General features: G+C 40.6%; 1 protein-coding gene across 1 annotated transcript in view; it reads right to left on the bottom strand.

Moving 5' to 3' along the window:
- ARHGAP40 (Rho GTPase activating protein 40) overlaps nucleotides 1-18,167 on the bottom strand; it is an 82,967-nt gene that overhangs the window by 4,759 nt on the left and 60,041 nt on the right. The window contains exons 9-13 of the mRNA XM_044659800.1: nucleotides 15,975-16,134; nucleotides 12,972-13,054; nucleotides 10,107-10,313; nucleotides 8,522-8,662; nucleotides 594-754 (exon numbers count right to left, since the gene is read on the bottom strand). Of these exons, the coding sequence (XP_044515735.1) occupies nucleotides 594-754; nucleotides 8,522-8,662; nucleotides 10,107-10,313; nucleotides 12,972-13,054; nucleotides 15,975-16,134 (752 nt within the window). The remainder of the gene's footprint in view (nucleotides 1-593; nucleotides 755-8,521; nucleotides 8,663-10,106; nucleotides 10,314-12,971; nucleotides 13,055-15,974; nucleotides 16,135-18,167) is intronic.

The raw sequence follows: 18,167 nt of genomic DNA, 5'->3' as shown, positions 1-18,167 counted from the left end.
AAGAAAGCACCAAATAAAGTTACAAAGAGTGAGACACAACTGAAAAACGACTGAACAATGACAAATTAGAAAAAACAGAATAAGACGCCTTGGGATCAGAAGCTCAAGAGTTGAAAGGAACCTTAGAGGTTAGCTAGTCCAACACTCACATTTTACAAGGGAGGAAACTGAGGACCATAGAGGGGAAATGATTAGTATAAGGTTACACAGATAGGGAACTTTGGGATTTAAATGTAGACATCTGAAGTTAGGTCCTCTGGCTCCAAATCCACTGCTCTTTCTGCTCACTACAATACTTAGAACAGGAAAGGGACCTTAGAGACCATCTAATATAACCTTTTCATTGTACAAAGTACAAAAGGGGAAACCAAGGGCCAGAGAAGAGAAGCCACTTGCCCAAGGTCACAAGGTTGTCATGGTTAGAACAAAGTACTTAAGGGGGGCAAGGTTATGAATCTGATTCTTGTAGGGGTAAGCTCAGAGGTAGAGGTGCTGTTCAAATGAGGGTTCACTGGTTTCTGAGCTCCATAATCTTTCCATCATTGCCAGACTGTTCACTATTTTAGGCCCCCTGAGTTTCCAGGCAGGATTACCATTGGATTAGGTTGACAGTATTCATGACATTCCAACTGTTGGAGCAGAAGTGCCTCTGGAACTGTTTGAGCACATCAGCGGCTTTGGTGCCATTGTGGAGATGCACCTCTAAACAGTCCTTCAGGAGTAGAGCAGCCTGGATTTTCACCACTTTGGATGGCTGAGGAAAGAAGAGTACAGACACACATACACAAACATCAAGAGACTTGTTGAGGAGAGCAGTGGTCCCCTCATTCCTCTCTAACTTGCACCCCTCACTCTCCTGAACTCTCTCTGCAATGTCCCAGAAACATCTTCATCCTGTAAGATCCTTCCACCTCAGGATTTCTCACACTGGATTTCTCACACAGAGAAACCCTATGACTTCTCCCTCTGAATGGCTGTTTGTTTTTTTTTTTTAACGCTTAACTTCTGTGTATTGGCTCCTAGGTGGAAGAGTGGTAAGGGTGGGCAATGGGGGTCAAGTGACTCGCCCAGGGTCACACAGCTGGGAAGTGTCTGAGGCTGGATTTGAACCTAGGACCTCCTGTTTCTAGGCCTGACTCTCAATCCATTGAGCTACCCAGCTGCCCCTCATGGCTGATTCTTCTCAGATCTTCCTCTCTAAGGGAGATGCCCAGGCGAACCATGACTTCATTCCTCTTCTGGACTCTCTAGGACTTGCTTTACAATGCCCAACTCATTAGGTACTTCATCGTCTTTCAATAACTCTCACCTTCTGTCTTAGAATCAGCATCAATTTTGGTTCCAAGGCAGAAGAGCAGTAAGGGCTAGGCAATAGGGATTAAGTGATTTGTCCAAGGTCATATAGCTAGGAAGTATCTAAGACTGGATTTGAACCCAGGCCCTCCTATCTCTTGATATTGCTCTCAATTCACTGAGCCACCCAGTTGCCCTCTCAGCTTCCCTTTATGCTTTCTTCCCCCATTAGAATGTAAGCTCCTTGTGCGAAGGGACATTTTCTTCCTGCTTGGATTTGTATTCCTAGTGCTTAGCTCGGTACTTGGCACATAGCAATCAGCACTTAAATGCTCATGGACTTGACATGTGCACACATTCCAGGCAAACTGAACATTGTGCTGCTCAACATAACACATCTCCTTTCTCCATACCTTTGCACAAGCCTAGAATGCATTTCTCCCTCATCTCTGACTCTAAGACTTCCTTCAAGGCTCCACGTAAGTGCCATCTCCTACATAAAACCAATCCATCGTCTCTCATTATTGTGTAATTGGAATTTTGTACCCCAGGACTCTGTTTCCCAGAACCCCACTTTCGTCCTTACGTTTTAGAGATAAAGTTTATGTAACCCCGCCCCCTCCTTTCTCTTCTCCCGCAAACGTGGTTGGGAAAAACTTCTCTTTATTCTTTATTTCCTCTACTTCAAGTGATTATTAATAAATCTTATAAAATATAATACTTGGAGTTATTAGATGTTCATTTTAATTTTACATTTCTTAGTCTTCTCCTCTGTAGTTACTTCGGGTTTGTTTTTTTAATCCTTATCACCTGTCTTAGAATGGATACTAAGAATTGATTGCAAGGTCAGGTTGCAAGATGGATTAAGTGACTTGCCCAGGGTCACACATTTAGAAGAGACTGAGGCCATATTGGAACCCTATCTCTAGGCCTGACTCTATCCACTGAATCCCTAGCTGCTCCTTCTTCACATTTTTTAATATCTACTTTTTTATTTACTTATCTGTATAAAACTAGTTTCCCCTTAGAGAATGAAAGGTCTTTGAGGGCAAGGACTGCTTTGTTTTTGTCTTTGTAGCTTCAGCAACTAGGATAGTGCCTAGTACAGAGCAACTGTTTAATAAATACTTGTTGAATGAATGAATGAATAAATGAATGAATGATAGACTCTGGAAGGCTGACAGAGAAGATGCATCTAATTCAACAGGTACCTATTATATATTTTGAAAAATCTCAAGTTGGTCACTGCCATAAAGCTCATCTTTTTATTCTTATTTATTTCTTTTAATATTCTCTTGGGGGATGCCCACCAATTGGGGAATGGCTGAGCAAGTTGAGCAAGTAAATGATTGCAATGGAATACAATTGTGCTATAAGAAATGAGGAGCAAGGTATTTTCAGAAAAACCTAGAAAGACTTATATGAATTGTTGCAAAGTGAATTAAGTAGAACCATGAGAACATCATACACAGTAAGATTAATACTGTACAATGATCAACTGTGAATGACTTCTCTATTCTCAGCAATATAATGATCAAAGACAATTCCAAAGGACTCCCTATGAAAAATGCTATCCACCTTGACAGATAGTCTGAATGCAAATTGAAGTATACTTTTTTCCTTTTTTACTTTTTTGGGGATTTTGTGTGTCTTTTCTTTCACAGTATTGTAAAGTATTTTCTTACTAGTATTGAAATATATTTTCCATGATTGCACATGTATAGCCTATATCAAACTGTTTGCCATCTCAAGAAGTAGGAAGGGGATGAAGTTAAGGAGAATATTTGGAACTCGAAAAAATTTAAATTAATATTAAACATAGTTTTTATGTATAATTGAAAAATATTATTTAAAAAATTAATATTCTCCTAAAGATGCCCTACTGTTGTAAATCACAAGATAATACAATTTCAGAAGAATCATCAATGTCAATGGGACTCTGCAGACTGAGTGTGAGCACATTATCAATAATGTCTTGTGAGAAATGGCCTCAAAGACAGCACCAATGGGAGCATCTAGATGGCTCAATGGATTAAAAGCCAGGCCTAGAGGGGGGCAGCTGGGTAGCTCAGTGGATTGAGAGTCAGGCCTAGAGACGGGAGGTCCCAGGTTCAAATCTGGCCTTAGACACTTCCCAGCTGTGTGACCCTGGGCAAGTCACCTGACCCCCATTGCCTACCCTTACCCCTCTTCTGCCTTGGAGCCAATACACAGTATTGACTCCAAGACAGAAGGTAAGGGTTTTATATATATATATATATATGTACATATATATATGTGTATATATATATATGTATGTATATACATATATATATATATATATAAAGCCAAGCCTAGAGATGGGAAATCCTGAGTTCAAATCTAGCCTCAGATTCTGCCTAGCTGTGTGACCCTGAGCGAGTCACTTAACCCCCATTGTTTAGCCCTTACCACTCTTCTGCCTTGGAACCAATACATAGAATTGATTTTAAGNCAGGTTCAAATCTGGCCTTAGACACTTCCCAGCTGTGTGACCCTGGGCAAGTCACCTGACCCCCATTGCCTACCCTTACCCCTCTTCTGCCTTGGAGCCAATACACAGTATTGACTCCAAGACAGAAGGTAAGGGTTTTATATATATATGTATATATATATGTGTATATATATATATGTATGTATATATATATATATATATATATATATATATATAAAGCCAAGCCTAGAGATGGGAAATCCTGAGTTCAAATCTAGCCTCAGATTCTGCCTAGCTGTGTGACCCTGAGCGAGTCACTTAACCCCCATTGTTTAGCCCTTACCACTCTTCTGCCTTGGAACCAATACATAGAATTGATTTTAAGATGAAAGGTAAGAATAAAAAAAACAAAGAACACCAATGATATGTTATGATGGGAAAAGAAAGTATGGGCTGTTAATTAGAAAAACTGGTGGCTAAACCAATGCTGTACTGGCACCCACAAAATCCAAGTGAAGCCTGAACTCCTTCAGGTTAACAAAAGAAGAAACCAGGCTCCCTCCCTGCAGGAGGTGGAATTGGAGCTGGATTTTCAAGGCCATGAAGGAATTCAGCAGGTAAAAAGAATCTGGGAAGCCTGTAAACATCTAAGAATCCTTTATGGAAGATTCACAGAAAACCACACATAGGAAATGCACAGGACAAGAAGGCATGGGTGAGTTGCTATAGGCACCTGTGAAGGGAGCAACACTGCTGATGAGATCACAGAACTCTTGAAGTGCGGGTGTTTATGCAAGTTGAGGTGGGGAAGGAAAGAAATAAAAATGAAAAATGATAATAGTTCCTACCCTCAAAGAACCTACAATACACTTGGGGGTGGGGATTCAGCAGGTGCACATGTAAGTAAAGTCAGAGTGTGCTAGCTTTCAGGGTGAGCATTTACACCTCAAAAACTGGCAAATGCTGCAAAATCAGACCTTGACTGGTTATTTTGTTTATTGTCTAGACTTAAGAAAGTGATGGATAAACTGTTAATAATGCAGAATAAAATTTAAAATATAACACATGCACAGATCCTTCCCCTCCCCCAAAAGTCATTATTAAACATTTATAGCACCCTCCTGGGTATAAGATAGAATGAAAGTAAAGATACGAAGTTTAGGCATCTAGGTGTGAGGGTGGTACAGTGGATAGAACGCCAGGGTCTAGAGTCACATCTGCCCATTACTAGCTGTGTGACCTTGGGCAAGTCACTGAACCGTTATCCTTAGTTTCTTCGTTTGTAAAATGAGCCGGAGAAGGAAATGGCAAACCATTCCAGTATCTCTGCCAAGAAAACCCCAAATGGTGTCATGAAGAATCAAAGGAGACCGACCAACAACAAACAGAGATGGACATGCACCCTAGATGGACTTAGGAAGGTGAAAATAGGGCATGTGAACATGGCGAATGGCCTTTTTAGTTGTTCAAATCCCGCCTCTGACACATCATGGCTTTCTGGCCTTGGGTAAATCATTTAACCTCCATGTTCCAGACAGCTCTCTAAGATCACTGGTTGTTGTTCAGTTGTCTCAGTCAAATCTGACTCTGTGACCCCATTTGGAGTTTTCTGGGCGAAGATACTAGAGTGGTTTGCCATTTCCTTCTCCAGTTCATTTTGCAGATGAGGAAACTGAGGCAAACAGGGTGAAGTGTCTTGTCCAGGGTCACACAGCTAGGAAGTGAGGCCAGATTTTAACTCAGGAAGATGAATCTTCTTGACTAGAGGCTCAGCACTCCACCTGCTGCATCATCTAGTTGGGGACAGAAGACTATATGAAGAGACACCCGTGCACCCAAATGGACTTTAGAAGGCTAAGGAGAGAGACGCACGGACACAGACAGACACTCTCATAGAGGAGCGATTCACTTCTCTGGAGGGGGCTTTAGAAAGGAAGAGCAGCACTGGTGTGTTCAAGAATCCAAAGGGAGAGTCAGCGGGGCGGTATGTGTTCTTTCCAAAGAGCACCTCACGGAGACGTGACCAGCATCTTGGTGGCTAAAAGGCTGTGGAGGCTCTGACTCTTTCTGCTTCTAGGCAGAGGCTACGCCTCCCTCTCTCAGCCTCCAGCGGCCGAGGTCTCTGGCCCAGATCTAAGGTAGTCTGCACAGTGGGGAGGGTGGGACACCTGGTCAAAAACTCACAGAGGAGGGCCGGGGTTGGGTGCCAAGGATGCCAGGTTGAAAACAATGGCTGACAGTCAGCCAGTCAGCCAGCCAGCCTCCGTCTTTTCCCAGGACCAAGAGGAGCTGTCTACAGCTGTCTAAATAAATACATAAAAGCAACCTCCCAGCTCAATTGAATCTCCAGCCCAGTTGGTATTGGGGAATAAAGTTGGAGCACCCCCAAGTGTTCAAAAGTGGCATAGGCACGTTTGAAATAACTAACTGGGGAAGGCAGGCAGAGTCCAACCGGTTCCCCCCTTCATCCTCTAATCAAGGCTCTGGGAAAAAGTGCTACTTAAACACAGAAAAGTATTCTAGTGAACCACAGTGTTCATTCTCTCCTCCTCCCTTCACCTCAGCAGCACAATCCTTTCCCATGAGCATGATTAGGCTCACAGATCAGGATGAAAAGGTCACAGGATTTAAAGCCGGAAGGGACTTGAGAGATCATCTAGTCCAACTCCCTTAATTTACAGATGAATAAACTGAGGCCCAGAGAAAAGTGGCTACTCTAAGGGCACACAGATACCAAGTGAAGTCTTTGAGGGGAAAATGGGAACTGTCTTCAGATATCAGAAGAGTTGTCATAAAGAAAAGGGAGTCGATTTTTTTTTTCTTCTTGGTTGGAGGTAGAATGAGGATCAATAAAGGGGACTTATAGAGAGACAATCTGAGTATTAGAGAAACTAGTGGGTAGAGTTCTGAGCTTTGAGTCATCTTTTCAAGTTCAAACCTGGATTCAGACACTAGCTATGTGGCTCTGGGCAAGTCACAACACTCTTTGCCTCAGTTTCCTCATCTGTAATATGAGCTAGAGAAGGAAATAGAAAGCCACTAGTAATTTTGCCAAGAAAATCCCAAATGGGAATTGCTTGTTAGCTCAGGATGGGGGTAGGGAAGAGGGGTAGGAAAAATCATGAATCATGGAACCACAGAAAAATATTCTAAATAAATCAATTAATTAAAAACAAAAGAAAGAAAATCCCAAATGGGATCATGGACAGTAGTAGGACATGATTGAAAAAACTACTTAACAAAAGATTTAGGCTTGAAGTCAGTCAATCAGTCAGTAAAGGAATTGGAAAAACTTCCAAGAATGGACCACAAGGAAATAGTGGGCTTTCCATCTTTGGAGATCTTCAAAAAGGGTTTGGCAACTGCTTGATCACATGGGTTGATGGGGATATGATGGGGGATGTAGACTCTAAATGATCACCCTAGTGCAAATGTTAATATGGAAATAGATCTAGATCAATGATACATGTAAAACCCAGTGGAATTGCTCATTGGCTATGGGAAGGGGGTAGGAGGAGGGGAGGGAAAGACCATGAATCATGTAACCATGGAAAAATAGTCTAAATCAATTAATTAAATAAAAATTTTCAAATTAAAAAAAAAAGTTTGGATGATCACTTATCTAGGACACCAGAGAGGGGATTTCTGCTTAGTGATGGCATGAGTTAGAGCAGTTCCTAAGGTCCCTTCTCTAGAAGCAACTGGTGATTTAGCAAATAGAGCACTAGATCTAGAGTCAGGAAGACCTGAGTTCAAATTCAGCCTCAGATATTACTAGCTGTGACACTGGACAAATGAGTAAACCTCTGTATACCTGAGTTTCCTCAACTGCAAAATGGGGATATTAATAGCAGGGTTTGTTGAGAGGATCAAATGAGATAATATTTGTAAAAATCTGTTAGCACAGTGCCTGGCACATAGCATGTGCCATATAAATATTTATTCCCTTCTAATTCTGGGATTACGTGACTCTTAGAATAAACAAAAGGATCACAGGAGTGAGAGATGGAAAGGACCTTACAAAAGACAGAAATTTGTTTATACCTCCAGGATTAGAACCCACTGTCTATGGCCACTCAAAATACACACATTACACACATAGATCATGATATACAGGGTTATTGCTGGGTCAGTCTGTGGGGATGAGATCAGTTTTACAAAGATGGAAGGGATGAGAAGCCACTAATTCCAACCCTTATTTTTACAGATGAGGAAATAGAAACCCAGAGAAGTGAGATGATTCACCTAGATTGCTCAGTTGGCTAGGGGCAGAACCAGAATTTAAATTCAGAATGACTGTACCTAGTGAGCAAGTTCAGTTTTAAACCTTGTCCTTCCTAAGACTTCACTAACTGTGTGACCTTAGATGAGTCACTTTTCTCTGATTTTATTTTAGATTTATCTAGATTTTATTCATCTGCAAATTAAGGGATAGGACAAGATGATCTCTCAAGTCGCTTTCAGCTTTCAATCCTATGACTTTTTCATCCTTAACCAGGAGTCTAATATTATCTCATTTGTTCCTCACAACCAACCCTGGGAGGTAGGTGCTATGAATATCTCCTTGTCTGATAGTGTTTAAATTTCCAAACTCCAACATGAGTAGAGTGGTCTGTCAAAGGTCCCTGGCTATAAGATTACATATAAGTTGCCCAGGGGCAGGTACCATGTCTTATCTATAATGAATTTTGTCACTGCCTACAGTAGTGAGCACTTCGCTTCTGTGTACAGCACACACTTGGCCAAAGGGAAAATGAGTGGCAGCCCCCCACTCACCTCTCCGGGGGTCTTGCTCGCCTTGTCTTTGTCCGTGTGGATCTTCCTGAGTAAGTTCTTGATCCGTCTGTCATAGAACTGATGCCTCCAGCTACTGTTCTCGTTCAGTTTCCGGACTTGGGCAACCAAAAAGGAGGAGACCTAACACCAAACAAAGGTAACTGTAGTTCAAGCCAGTGTGAATTTTTTCTGAAGTGAGGGAAATAGGCCAGGGTGGGGAGCAATTTTTCTTCCAGTAGAGCTATCCTGGTATTCCTCAGGAAACACAGGGACCTGGGTAACTGAATTAGGACTGTCCCGGAACCCATCATTGCTTTGGGAGGGAGAGAGGTGTCACTAGACCATTCATGGAAGCTGGAAGAGATATCAAAGCCCCTGTCCCCCTATCCCATTCCTCTCATTTTATATCAAAGAAAACACAGGCTGAGAATGACTTGACCAAGGTCATATAGCTATTAAGGGATAGGACCAGGATTTAAACCCAGGATCTCTGGCTTCGGATGCAACATTCAATAGTTATTACTCGATTGTACTGCTTCTACCTTATGGCATTGAAGCTTTCTGGTAAAATGCATCAGGCTGATTCCCAAGGAGCATCTCTCATGTCCTTAACAGCAAAATAATAGAGTAAAAAATGAGGTCAAAGGCCAGGTAGGTGGCACAATTGGATAAAGAGCCAGGAGTCAGGAGTATCTGGGTTCAAATCCAGCCTCAGACACTTCCTAGCTGTGTGGCCCTGGGCAAGTCACTTAACTCATTTGCCTAGCCCTTGCTCTTCTGACTTAGAGTTATTATTAAAACAGAAAGCAAGGTGTTTTGTTTTGTTTTTTAAATGGGCACAAGGGGGCAGCTGGGTGGCTCTCTGGATTGAGAGCCAAGCCTAGAGATGGGAGGTCCTAGGTTCAAATCTGGCCTCAGATACTTCCCAGCTGTGTGACCTTGGGCAAGTCAATTGATCCCCATTACCTAGCCCTTACCACTCTTCTGCCTTGGAGCCAATATGCAGTATTGACTCCAAGACAGAAGGTAAGGGTTTTTATTAAAAAAAAATTTTTTTAAATAAAATTAAGCAGGCGCAGCTCATTTTACACAACAGGGTAATGTGTATAAACACAATTATACTGAAATGCTCAAGGGGGTGCTCTCTTATTTTAAAAATCAATTCAAATCAATAAGTATACAGTGAACAACCCCCATGCACCCAATACCATGTTCTTATGTTAAATCCTTTTGAAAAGTAAAGAATTATTTCATAAAAGGAATAATGATCCCTGAATAGATCCATTTTAAAACCTCAATTAACATAAACCAAGTAATGATAATTCTCAATTAACTTGATTTTTTAAAATTCAGCTTGATAGGTTATAATAACAATAAATAATAGCATTCAATGATTGTAAAACCTGTATAGCCTCTCATTTGATAACATATCAAGAAAGAAAACAATGTGACAAACTATTTTGGTTTTTATAATTTCATAAAACCCCTTTCTGAATTCTGTCACCATGTGGGTTGGCAAAGGCCAGCCCCTTCTCCATCCCCATCTTCGGGCCTATACAATAAGAACCTCTGGCCACTGACTTACAGTCCACAGAAGGTCCTGGTAATGGATCATGGCCCGGACGACATCAGCAGCACCCTCGGCCAGCTGCTTCCCCTTTCCCTCCGGGATTCTGTGAGGCTGCCCTTTATGCATGAAGAGATTTGGTGCCATCACCATGGAAACATTCCATAAAGTCATTTTGTTGTTCTTCTCTCGGGCAACTACCTTCCTGAGAAATTCCAGCAGGGCCTAGAGAAGGAAAGAGGGACGATGTAGGGCAATAGGAAGCACAGCACATTTGGAATCAAAGGTCCCAGGTTCAGATCTCACTCTGCTGGGTAACCTTAGACTATTCTTTTCTAGGCCTCAGTTTTTTCCTTTGCAAATCTGGCATCGTACTACAGGGCCTTCCAAGTCCCTTCAGGTCCTAAATCCTACGTCAGAAAGAAGTCAATTAAAAACAGCCAGCCCTTAGCATTGAACTTTCCTCCTCTCCCTATTTAATATTCCAGTTCTAATCCTGAGAGGAAGCCAAAACAGCAGTTTATGGGAATGAAGAGTCCTAATTGGGAGACCTGGGATCTAGCGTCATCTCTATCACCATCTTTCTGTGTGATCTTAGGCAAGCTGTTTAGATGTCTCTGGGTCTGTAAAAGGGAATGAGTCTCTTTCCCCTCACCACCACTTTCTACTCTTTAGGGATATTGTAGCTTTAGACCAAGAAGGGTCTTTAGATGCCATCTCAATAAATAATCAGTAAACATTTATTATACACCTTTTGTGTGCCAGGCACAGTGCTAAGCACTAATTCTTCTCCTCAGTCCCCTCATTTCACAGATGAAGAAACTAAAGCTCTCAGAGATTATGCATAATTAATAAGAGGAAGCAAGTAGTAGAGGCAGGATTTGAACCTATGTCTTCAGTTATGTCCAATCTTCATAATCCCATGAGGGGTTGTCTTGGCAAAGAAACTAGGACGGTTTACCCTTTCATTCTCTAGCTCATTTTATAGTTGAAGAAAATGAAGCAAACAGGTTAAGTGACTTGTCTAGGGTCACACACCTAATAGGTATCTGAGGCCAGATTTGAATTTATAAAGATGAGTCTTCCTGGTTCTAGGTCTGGCACTCTAGCCACCAATGCCACTGGCTGCCCATGTCATCTAACTTCAAATCCAATGTTCATTTCCACTGTATTACACTACCATCTCATAAATGAGATGAATAAAAGAATACTTATAAAAACACTTAAATTCCTTCTGAATAAAAGAGCAAAAGGTAGCTAGCGCTGCAATGATATTGGTTTCCATACTTTAAAAGTTCTGGGGTTTCATGAGTGTGATGTCCCTGTGCAGAGAGTAACCTCTCTAAACCTTCGCAGAGAGTGAACTAAGCAGAACCAGGAGAACATTATACACAGTAACTGAAACACTGTGAGATGATCAAATGTAATATACTTTGCTACTAACAACAATACAATGTTCCAGGACAATTCTGACAAAGAATGCTGGCCACATCTAGAGAAAGAACTGTGGGAGTAGAAATGCAGAAGAAAACATCTGATTTGCCAGACGCCATCGAGGCTGTGAGGTTTAGCACGACTACTCACAAGCTCTGACAATCCAGCACCACAAGTTGTCAGAAGGATGGAAATTCCACACTCAGTTTCCCCTATATGATTCTTTTTACAGTGACATTCATTTGCACTAAAATTATTACAATTAATATCCTTATTTGGCTCCAAGGAGACACAGAAAAAACAATACAGGTTCATGGCAAGAACAATCACACTCACAGACTATACAATATCCCAAAATAAACCCCTGTAAAACCCCCTAGAGTATAGAAATTTCCCCTAGAATCGGTCCAGCAAAAAACCAGCAGTTAGTGAGTTAATGCAAGTTTCTAAAGTTCCCAGCAAGAAAATACCTGGCCTGGGTTTAATCCCAAACTCCCACAGACCAAAGAAACAGTGAAACACAAGGAAAAAAAGGCTTCTGGCACTGATTTATTATTTGTTTACTTGGATATATGATTTGGGGTTTGGGTTTTATTAGATTATCTTATAAGATTATTTACTTACAAAATTATTTATATTTATAAGATTATTTACTTACAAAATTATTTATGTTTATAGGATTATTTTCTTATAAATTTACATTTATAAGATTACTTACAAAATTATTTATAAGATTATTTACTTACAAAATTATTTATATTTTTAAGACTATTTATTTACAAAAATGAATAATATGGAAATAGGCTTTGAGGGATAATACATGTATAACCCAGTGGAATTGCTTAACTCCAGGGGAGGGGAGGGGAAAAGGGAGGGAGACAACATGAATCATGTAACCTTGGAAATGTTATGTGTAAATTTGTTACTGGAATAAAATTTAAAAAAAAAAGTTAAAAATTAAACCTCCACAGATAGTTTTATGAAACACTCCAGCCAAAAATATTCATCATCTAGCGACCAGTCATGGTCTCTGACCTTAGCAAGGCTGGTCCTTCAAGGAGGCTTCCAAAGCCTGGCACTGGCCCAGCAACTGATAGTTTTCCAACTAGAGAAGATCTTTCAGGGCTTTGGGCTCCACTGGCTTGGCCTCTATGAACCCAAAATTACCTGGCCCATAATAACATGACATATATTACATGATTTGGGTAAGATTGAATCATGTCCCTTGTAACATCTCCCTGCAGTGAAATCCTGATGTAACTCCATTAGCCAAAGATGCCTTTATGAGTCCTGGCCCGGGACAAGCCGAATTAGTGCACATGTGCTATTGGGTTAGGGGGCAGATCCATGGATGTCTAGAAGGATAGAGAGGAAAGGGAAGACATACAGAGGGGAGTAGAGGAGGTGCCGAGTTCCAGTGGGAGAGGGGAGTGAGATTAGTGTCCTTACCTTTAAAGTGTTTCTGTTAGCTTCAGGAAGAATCAAGATGAGCAGATTCAGAGCCTGTAACCGCTGCTTCAGGTCCGGGATATCTGTTTGGGGGAAAGCAGTAGAGATCTCTGTAGTGCAACTGGTGAGTACATTCAACTGTTAGCTAGAAGAAGCCTGGTGGTTCAAGCCCATGAAAGGATGTGCTTTATGAAAAAGGAGAGAGGGTACTGTGCCTTGGAGTCAGAAAGACTTGGGTTCAAATCTCACCTCAGACAACTATTATGTGACACTGGCCAGACAAGTCACTTAACCTATCTATGCCTCAGTTTCCTCAGTTGTAAAAGGAAGGGATTACATTCATCTCTAAGTCCTTTCTAGTTTTGAACTTTGTGGTCATTCAGCTATTTCAGTTGTGTCTGATTCTTCATGACCCTATTTGGGATTTTCTTGGCAAAGGCGCTGGAGTGGTTTATCATTTCCTTCTCCAGCTCATTGTACAGGTGAGGAAACTGAGGCAAAGAGAATTAAATGACTTAACAGTTTTACATGGCTGGTAAGTATTTGAGGCCAGATTTGAACTCAGGGAGCTGAATCTTCCCAATTCCAGTTCCAGTGCTCTATCCATTCATTGCACCATCTAGCTGCCAGCCTTAAACCTATGGTTCTGTATAAGCTCCTTGAAAAGAGAGGCCATTTTCCTTTCTGTCATGGTACCCTCAGCTGCTAACATATTGTTTAACTTTGTTATATGTTATAGAAGACATTTAATAAATGCTTGTAAAATTAAGATCTCAAAAATCAAGAGAGCACTTGACACCCATTTCCCTTCTGGAGGACTCATACCTTTTGTATTTAATTAGGAGGAAGCAAGGTGGCACAGTGGATAGAACCCTCCAGTTGGGTCAGGAAGACCTGAATTACAATCTGGCTTCAGATATTAGCTTTGTGATCCCGGACAAATCACTTCACCTCTACCTACTGCAATTTCCTCACTTGTAAAATAAGGATAATAGCACCTGCCTCCCAGAGTTGTTGTGATGATAAAATGAGAAAACATTTGTAAAGCCCTTAGCCAATTGCCTGGCACATAGTAGGTGCTTAATAAATTCTAGTTATTGTTACTGTTGTTGTTGTTGTTAATCTCAGGACATCTTTTCTTCTAGTGCTGTGAACACACTTATTGGGAACAATCTCCTCTCTAAGAGGAGCCAATGTATGTGATGAAAAGTACTTCCTCCTCACCTCTATCTCTTAGAGTTCATTTCCTTCAAAGCTCAAATACTATCTCCTATATGAGGCCTTTCCCAATTCCCACTGTTAATGGTGCCTTCCTCTCCCACTCCACCAAAAGAATGAACATATTTATTTTAAAGAAAATTTTGTATAATTAATATTTTAAATTCTAAATTCTATTTTATTTTTCAGTTCCAAATCTTTCCCTCCTGTTCCTTCTCTCTCATCACTGAAAAGGCAAGAAAAACAAAACCAATTACAAATATGTAGAGTTAATAGTGAATCATATACGAAGAAACCAAGGGCCATAGTAATGAGAAAGGTGTCCCCAAAGTCAGGAAGACCTGGTTCAAGCCTCACCTCTAACACATATTGTCTGTATGACCCTGGACTAGTCACTTAACCTCTTAAGGCTGTAGGCAACTTCCTAGGCTTAGAAGTAAATTTTCTTTAATTTTTAAATTTTAAAAAATTTTCATTTCAGTTCCAAATTCTCTCTCTCTCCAATTCTCACCCCATCCATTCAGAAGGGGGAAAAAAGCCAACTCCACAGTACCTATTCTATATATGAAATAAGGCTATAAGTATTAGAGAAGGTACTGACCAGCACAAACAAAAAGAGTTTCCTCAGCTGGGAGTTCCCAAGAGTGATGACATCGCAGGTTCTGACCCTATTTCTCTATATGTTTTCTACATATTTATATGCCTGTATGTTAGGAGGCAAGCTCCTTGAGGGCAAGGACCATTTCATTTTTGTCTTGGATCCCCAATGTCTAGCACAGTGGCCAAGACATAATAAGTGTTTTAAAATGTTTGGCTGATTGACTGATTAATAAAAGAATGCTGCTTATCAACAAGGCTAATGAGAAGTTACTTCCCAGGGAAGTCATGGAAATTTCCAGTTGCAAATGGAAGAAAGTACTGAAGAAGCTTACACTGGCCCTCAAGAGAAACTCCCTGATCTTTTCTGGTATCTTCTAGGTAAAAAGAAAACATCCACACCCACACCCACACACCAAGAGGTGCCCTACCTGAGAGCTAGGATAGATTCCAACACAAAGGAATCTGTAAGTCTGTAATGAGCACACTTTTTGCTGCCTCTTTCCCCAGAAAGACTCACCAAGTTCCAATAAGTGGAACACTGGCATTGGAGTGATCTTCTATGCATTTAAAGCCTTTATAGAACTGAAAATGAGCATCACCAAGGCACATGGGAAAGTAGTTTGCAACTCAGTATGGACAAAATTAGGAAATGGAGCAGAGTAAAAGATGTCAATAAACAAATATATAAGCAAAAAAAAAATTGGCTGGTCCTGGGACAAGGGTCAGGAACAACTGATGAGCAGCCCACAGGCTCCATTGGTATCTTTGTGATGGCAAGAGAATGCAAAGAAGGCTCCCAGAATCGTGACTGTATCTCCTTGGGAGAACAGAAACAAGAATCACTCAAGTTTGGGAAAGAGTGGATGGTTTGTAACCTACAGCCAGAAGGGACCTCAGGAGTCCAGTCCAACCTCTTCATTTTACAGATGGGAAAACCGAGGCTCAGTGAAGCTTAGTGACTCAATATCCATATTGATGAGATTTAGGGATCTATTGGGGTACATTCAAGGTTCTTCCTTCAGAGATTAAAACATCTTCTTTTTTCAAAACAGTTTGGAGAATTGAACTTCCACGTTTTTGTAATGAGAAAACCTTATGTATAAAGCAGAAGAATTCCCTGAGTTGTTGGCATTCTCCTCCCCATATTCCCTCAGCACCCTAGGCCTCAAGGAGGAGGCTACTCACTTTGCACCACGGTGAAAGCAGGCAGATACTCAGCTGTGAGCAGTGGAGTAGGGAGTTCTCGGATGAATCTCTTCAGCAAACCTGATGCATCATTTTGATGGACCTCATCCCAATTGAAGAGACCTGCATAGAACTCTCTTTCTAGCTTCTGCTCCAAACTCTGAAAACAAGAGGAACATGGGCTAGGCACTTCGGGCTCAGTTAAAACCAACATTACTCATATCCTTCACCTTCTAAGTACACAATCACTGCTCCAGCTCTGTCTTTCAATCAACTTTTATCTGGATCATGTGACATCTGCCTAATTGGTTTCTACCCTATCAGACTTTCCCTTCTCCAATTCATGCTTTAAAAAGCTGGGAATAATCTAAGGCAGAGGTCACAGCCATGCTTTAAGACCTTCCAGGGCTCCCTATCACCTCTTACATAAAATACAAATTCCTAAGGTTGGTTTTTAAGGAGTTTCAAAATCTGGCTCCAACCCATTTCACAGCCTTGTTTTATATTACCCTCCTTTCTATACTCCATGTTCCAGCTACACTGGCTATAAACTGCTCCCTGAATGCAATATTTATTTGCACATCCCCAGTTCTTGGAATCTATTGTCTCCCCAACTTTGTGTCTCAGAATCCTTATCTTTCTTTCTTTAACTATCTCTCCTGTGAAGGCTTCCCTGATGCCTCCCAGTTATAGGTACTTTCTCCCTATTCAAAATGCCTTACATTTATTTTTTTTGTGTGTGCATGTTACATTCTCTACCAATAGTCACCTCCTCCTACTCCCTGAATAGAAGTTCTGTAATGAGAACCAGTCTGATTGCAAGAATTACATTTCCCAAGAGGCTCTTGGCCTCTAGAATTAGCCTGTTTAGAATCTCTAGCCCTGATATCCTGTGATATATGTGACTGAGCATCTGGGGGAGTAGGGCAGAGAGAGATGTATCCTAGGACTAGATCATTAAAGGGAAAGAATAAGGTGACCTGCAGTGAGGCTGCAATGGTACAAGCCAGGGGCTCAGGGTTTCCTGGGTAATTTGCCTAATAAATGTACATATTTCTGAGCCCCTAGGAATCAGTTTCTGAGCCACTGAAGTTGGGGAATCAAATTAGAAAAATAAGATGTCATGAGACTTAGTCTGTGCAGTGGGGATGCCTCCAGTACAAGTTACATTAGCCACCTTCTAGTTCTAGAAAACAGAGAGAGGGAAAATCCAGTAGCCTAACTCTATGTGGATCCAGGAAGCAGAGCATAGTAAAAGAAGTCCCAAGCAAGTAATTAAGAAGGTCATCCACCATGATCAGGTGGGATTTATACCAGGAATGCAAGGATGGTTCAACATTAGGAAAACCATCCACATAATTGACCATATCAACAGTCTAACAAACAAAAATCAAATGATTATCTCAATAGATGCTGAAAAAGCCTTTGACAAAATACAGCATCCATTCCTATTGAAAACATTGAAAAGTATAGGAATAGAAGGACCCTTCCTAAAAATAATAAACTATGTACCTAAAACCATCAACAAGCATTATATGCAATGGGGATAAATTAGAAGCCTTCCCAATAAAATCAGGAGTGAAACAAGGATGCCCATTATCACCTCTATTATTCAACATAGTACTAGAAACACTAGCAATAGCAATTAGAGAAGAAAAAGAAATTGAAGGTATCAAAATAGGCAATGAGGAGACTAAGCTATCACTCTTTGCAGATGATATGATGGTCTACTTAAAAAATCCTAGAGAATCAACTAAGAGGCTGGTAGAAATAATCAACAACTTTAGCAAAGTGGCAGGATACAAAATAAATGCACATAAATCATCAGCATTTCTATACATTTCCAACACATTAGAACCGCAAGAGGTAGAAAGAGAAACATTTAAAAATCACCATTTAAAATCACCCTAGACAATATAAAATACTTGGGAATCAATCTAACAAAACAAACACAGCTGTTATACGAAAACAACTACAAAACACTTTCCAAACAAATAAAACTGGACCTCAACAATTGGAAAGCCATTAACTGTTCATGGGTAGGACGAGCTAACATAATAAAAATGAACATCCTACCCAAATTAATTTACCTATTTAGTGCCATACCTATCAAATTACCAAAAAACTTCTTTACTGAATTAGGAAAAACTATAACAAATTTCATTTGGAATAACAAAAGATCAAGAATATCAA

Source organism: Gracilinanus agilis, chromosome 2 (genome assembly GCF_016433145.1).
Source record: "Gracilinanus agilis isolate LMUSP501 chromosome 2, AgileGrace, whole genome shotgun sequence".
Classification (NCBI taxonomy): Eukaryota; Metazoa; Chordata; class Mammalia; order Didelphimorphia; family Didelphidae; genus Gracilinanus; species Gracilinanus agilis.
Note: the sequence above shows the minus strand (reverse complement) of the source record. Positions and strands in the feature narration are given on the sequence as shown.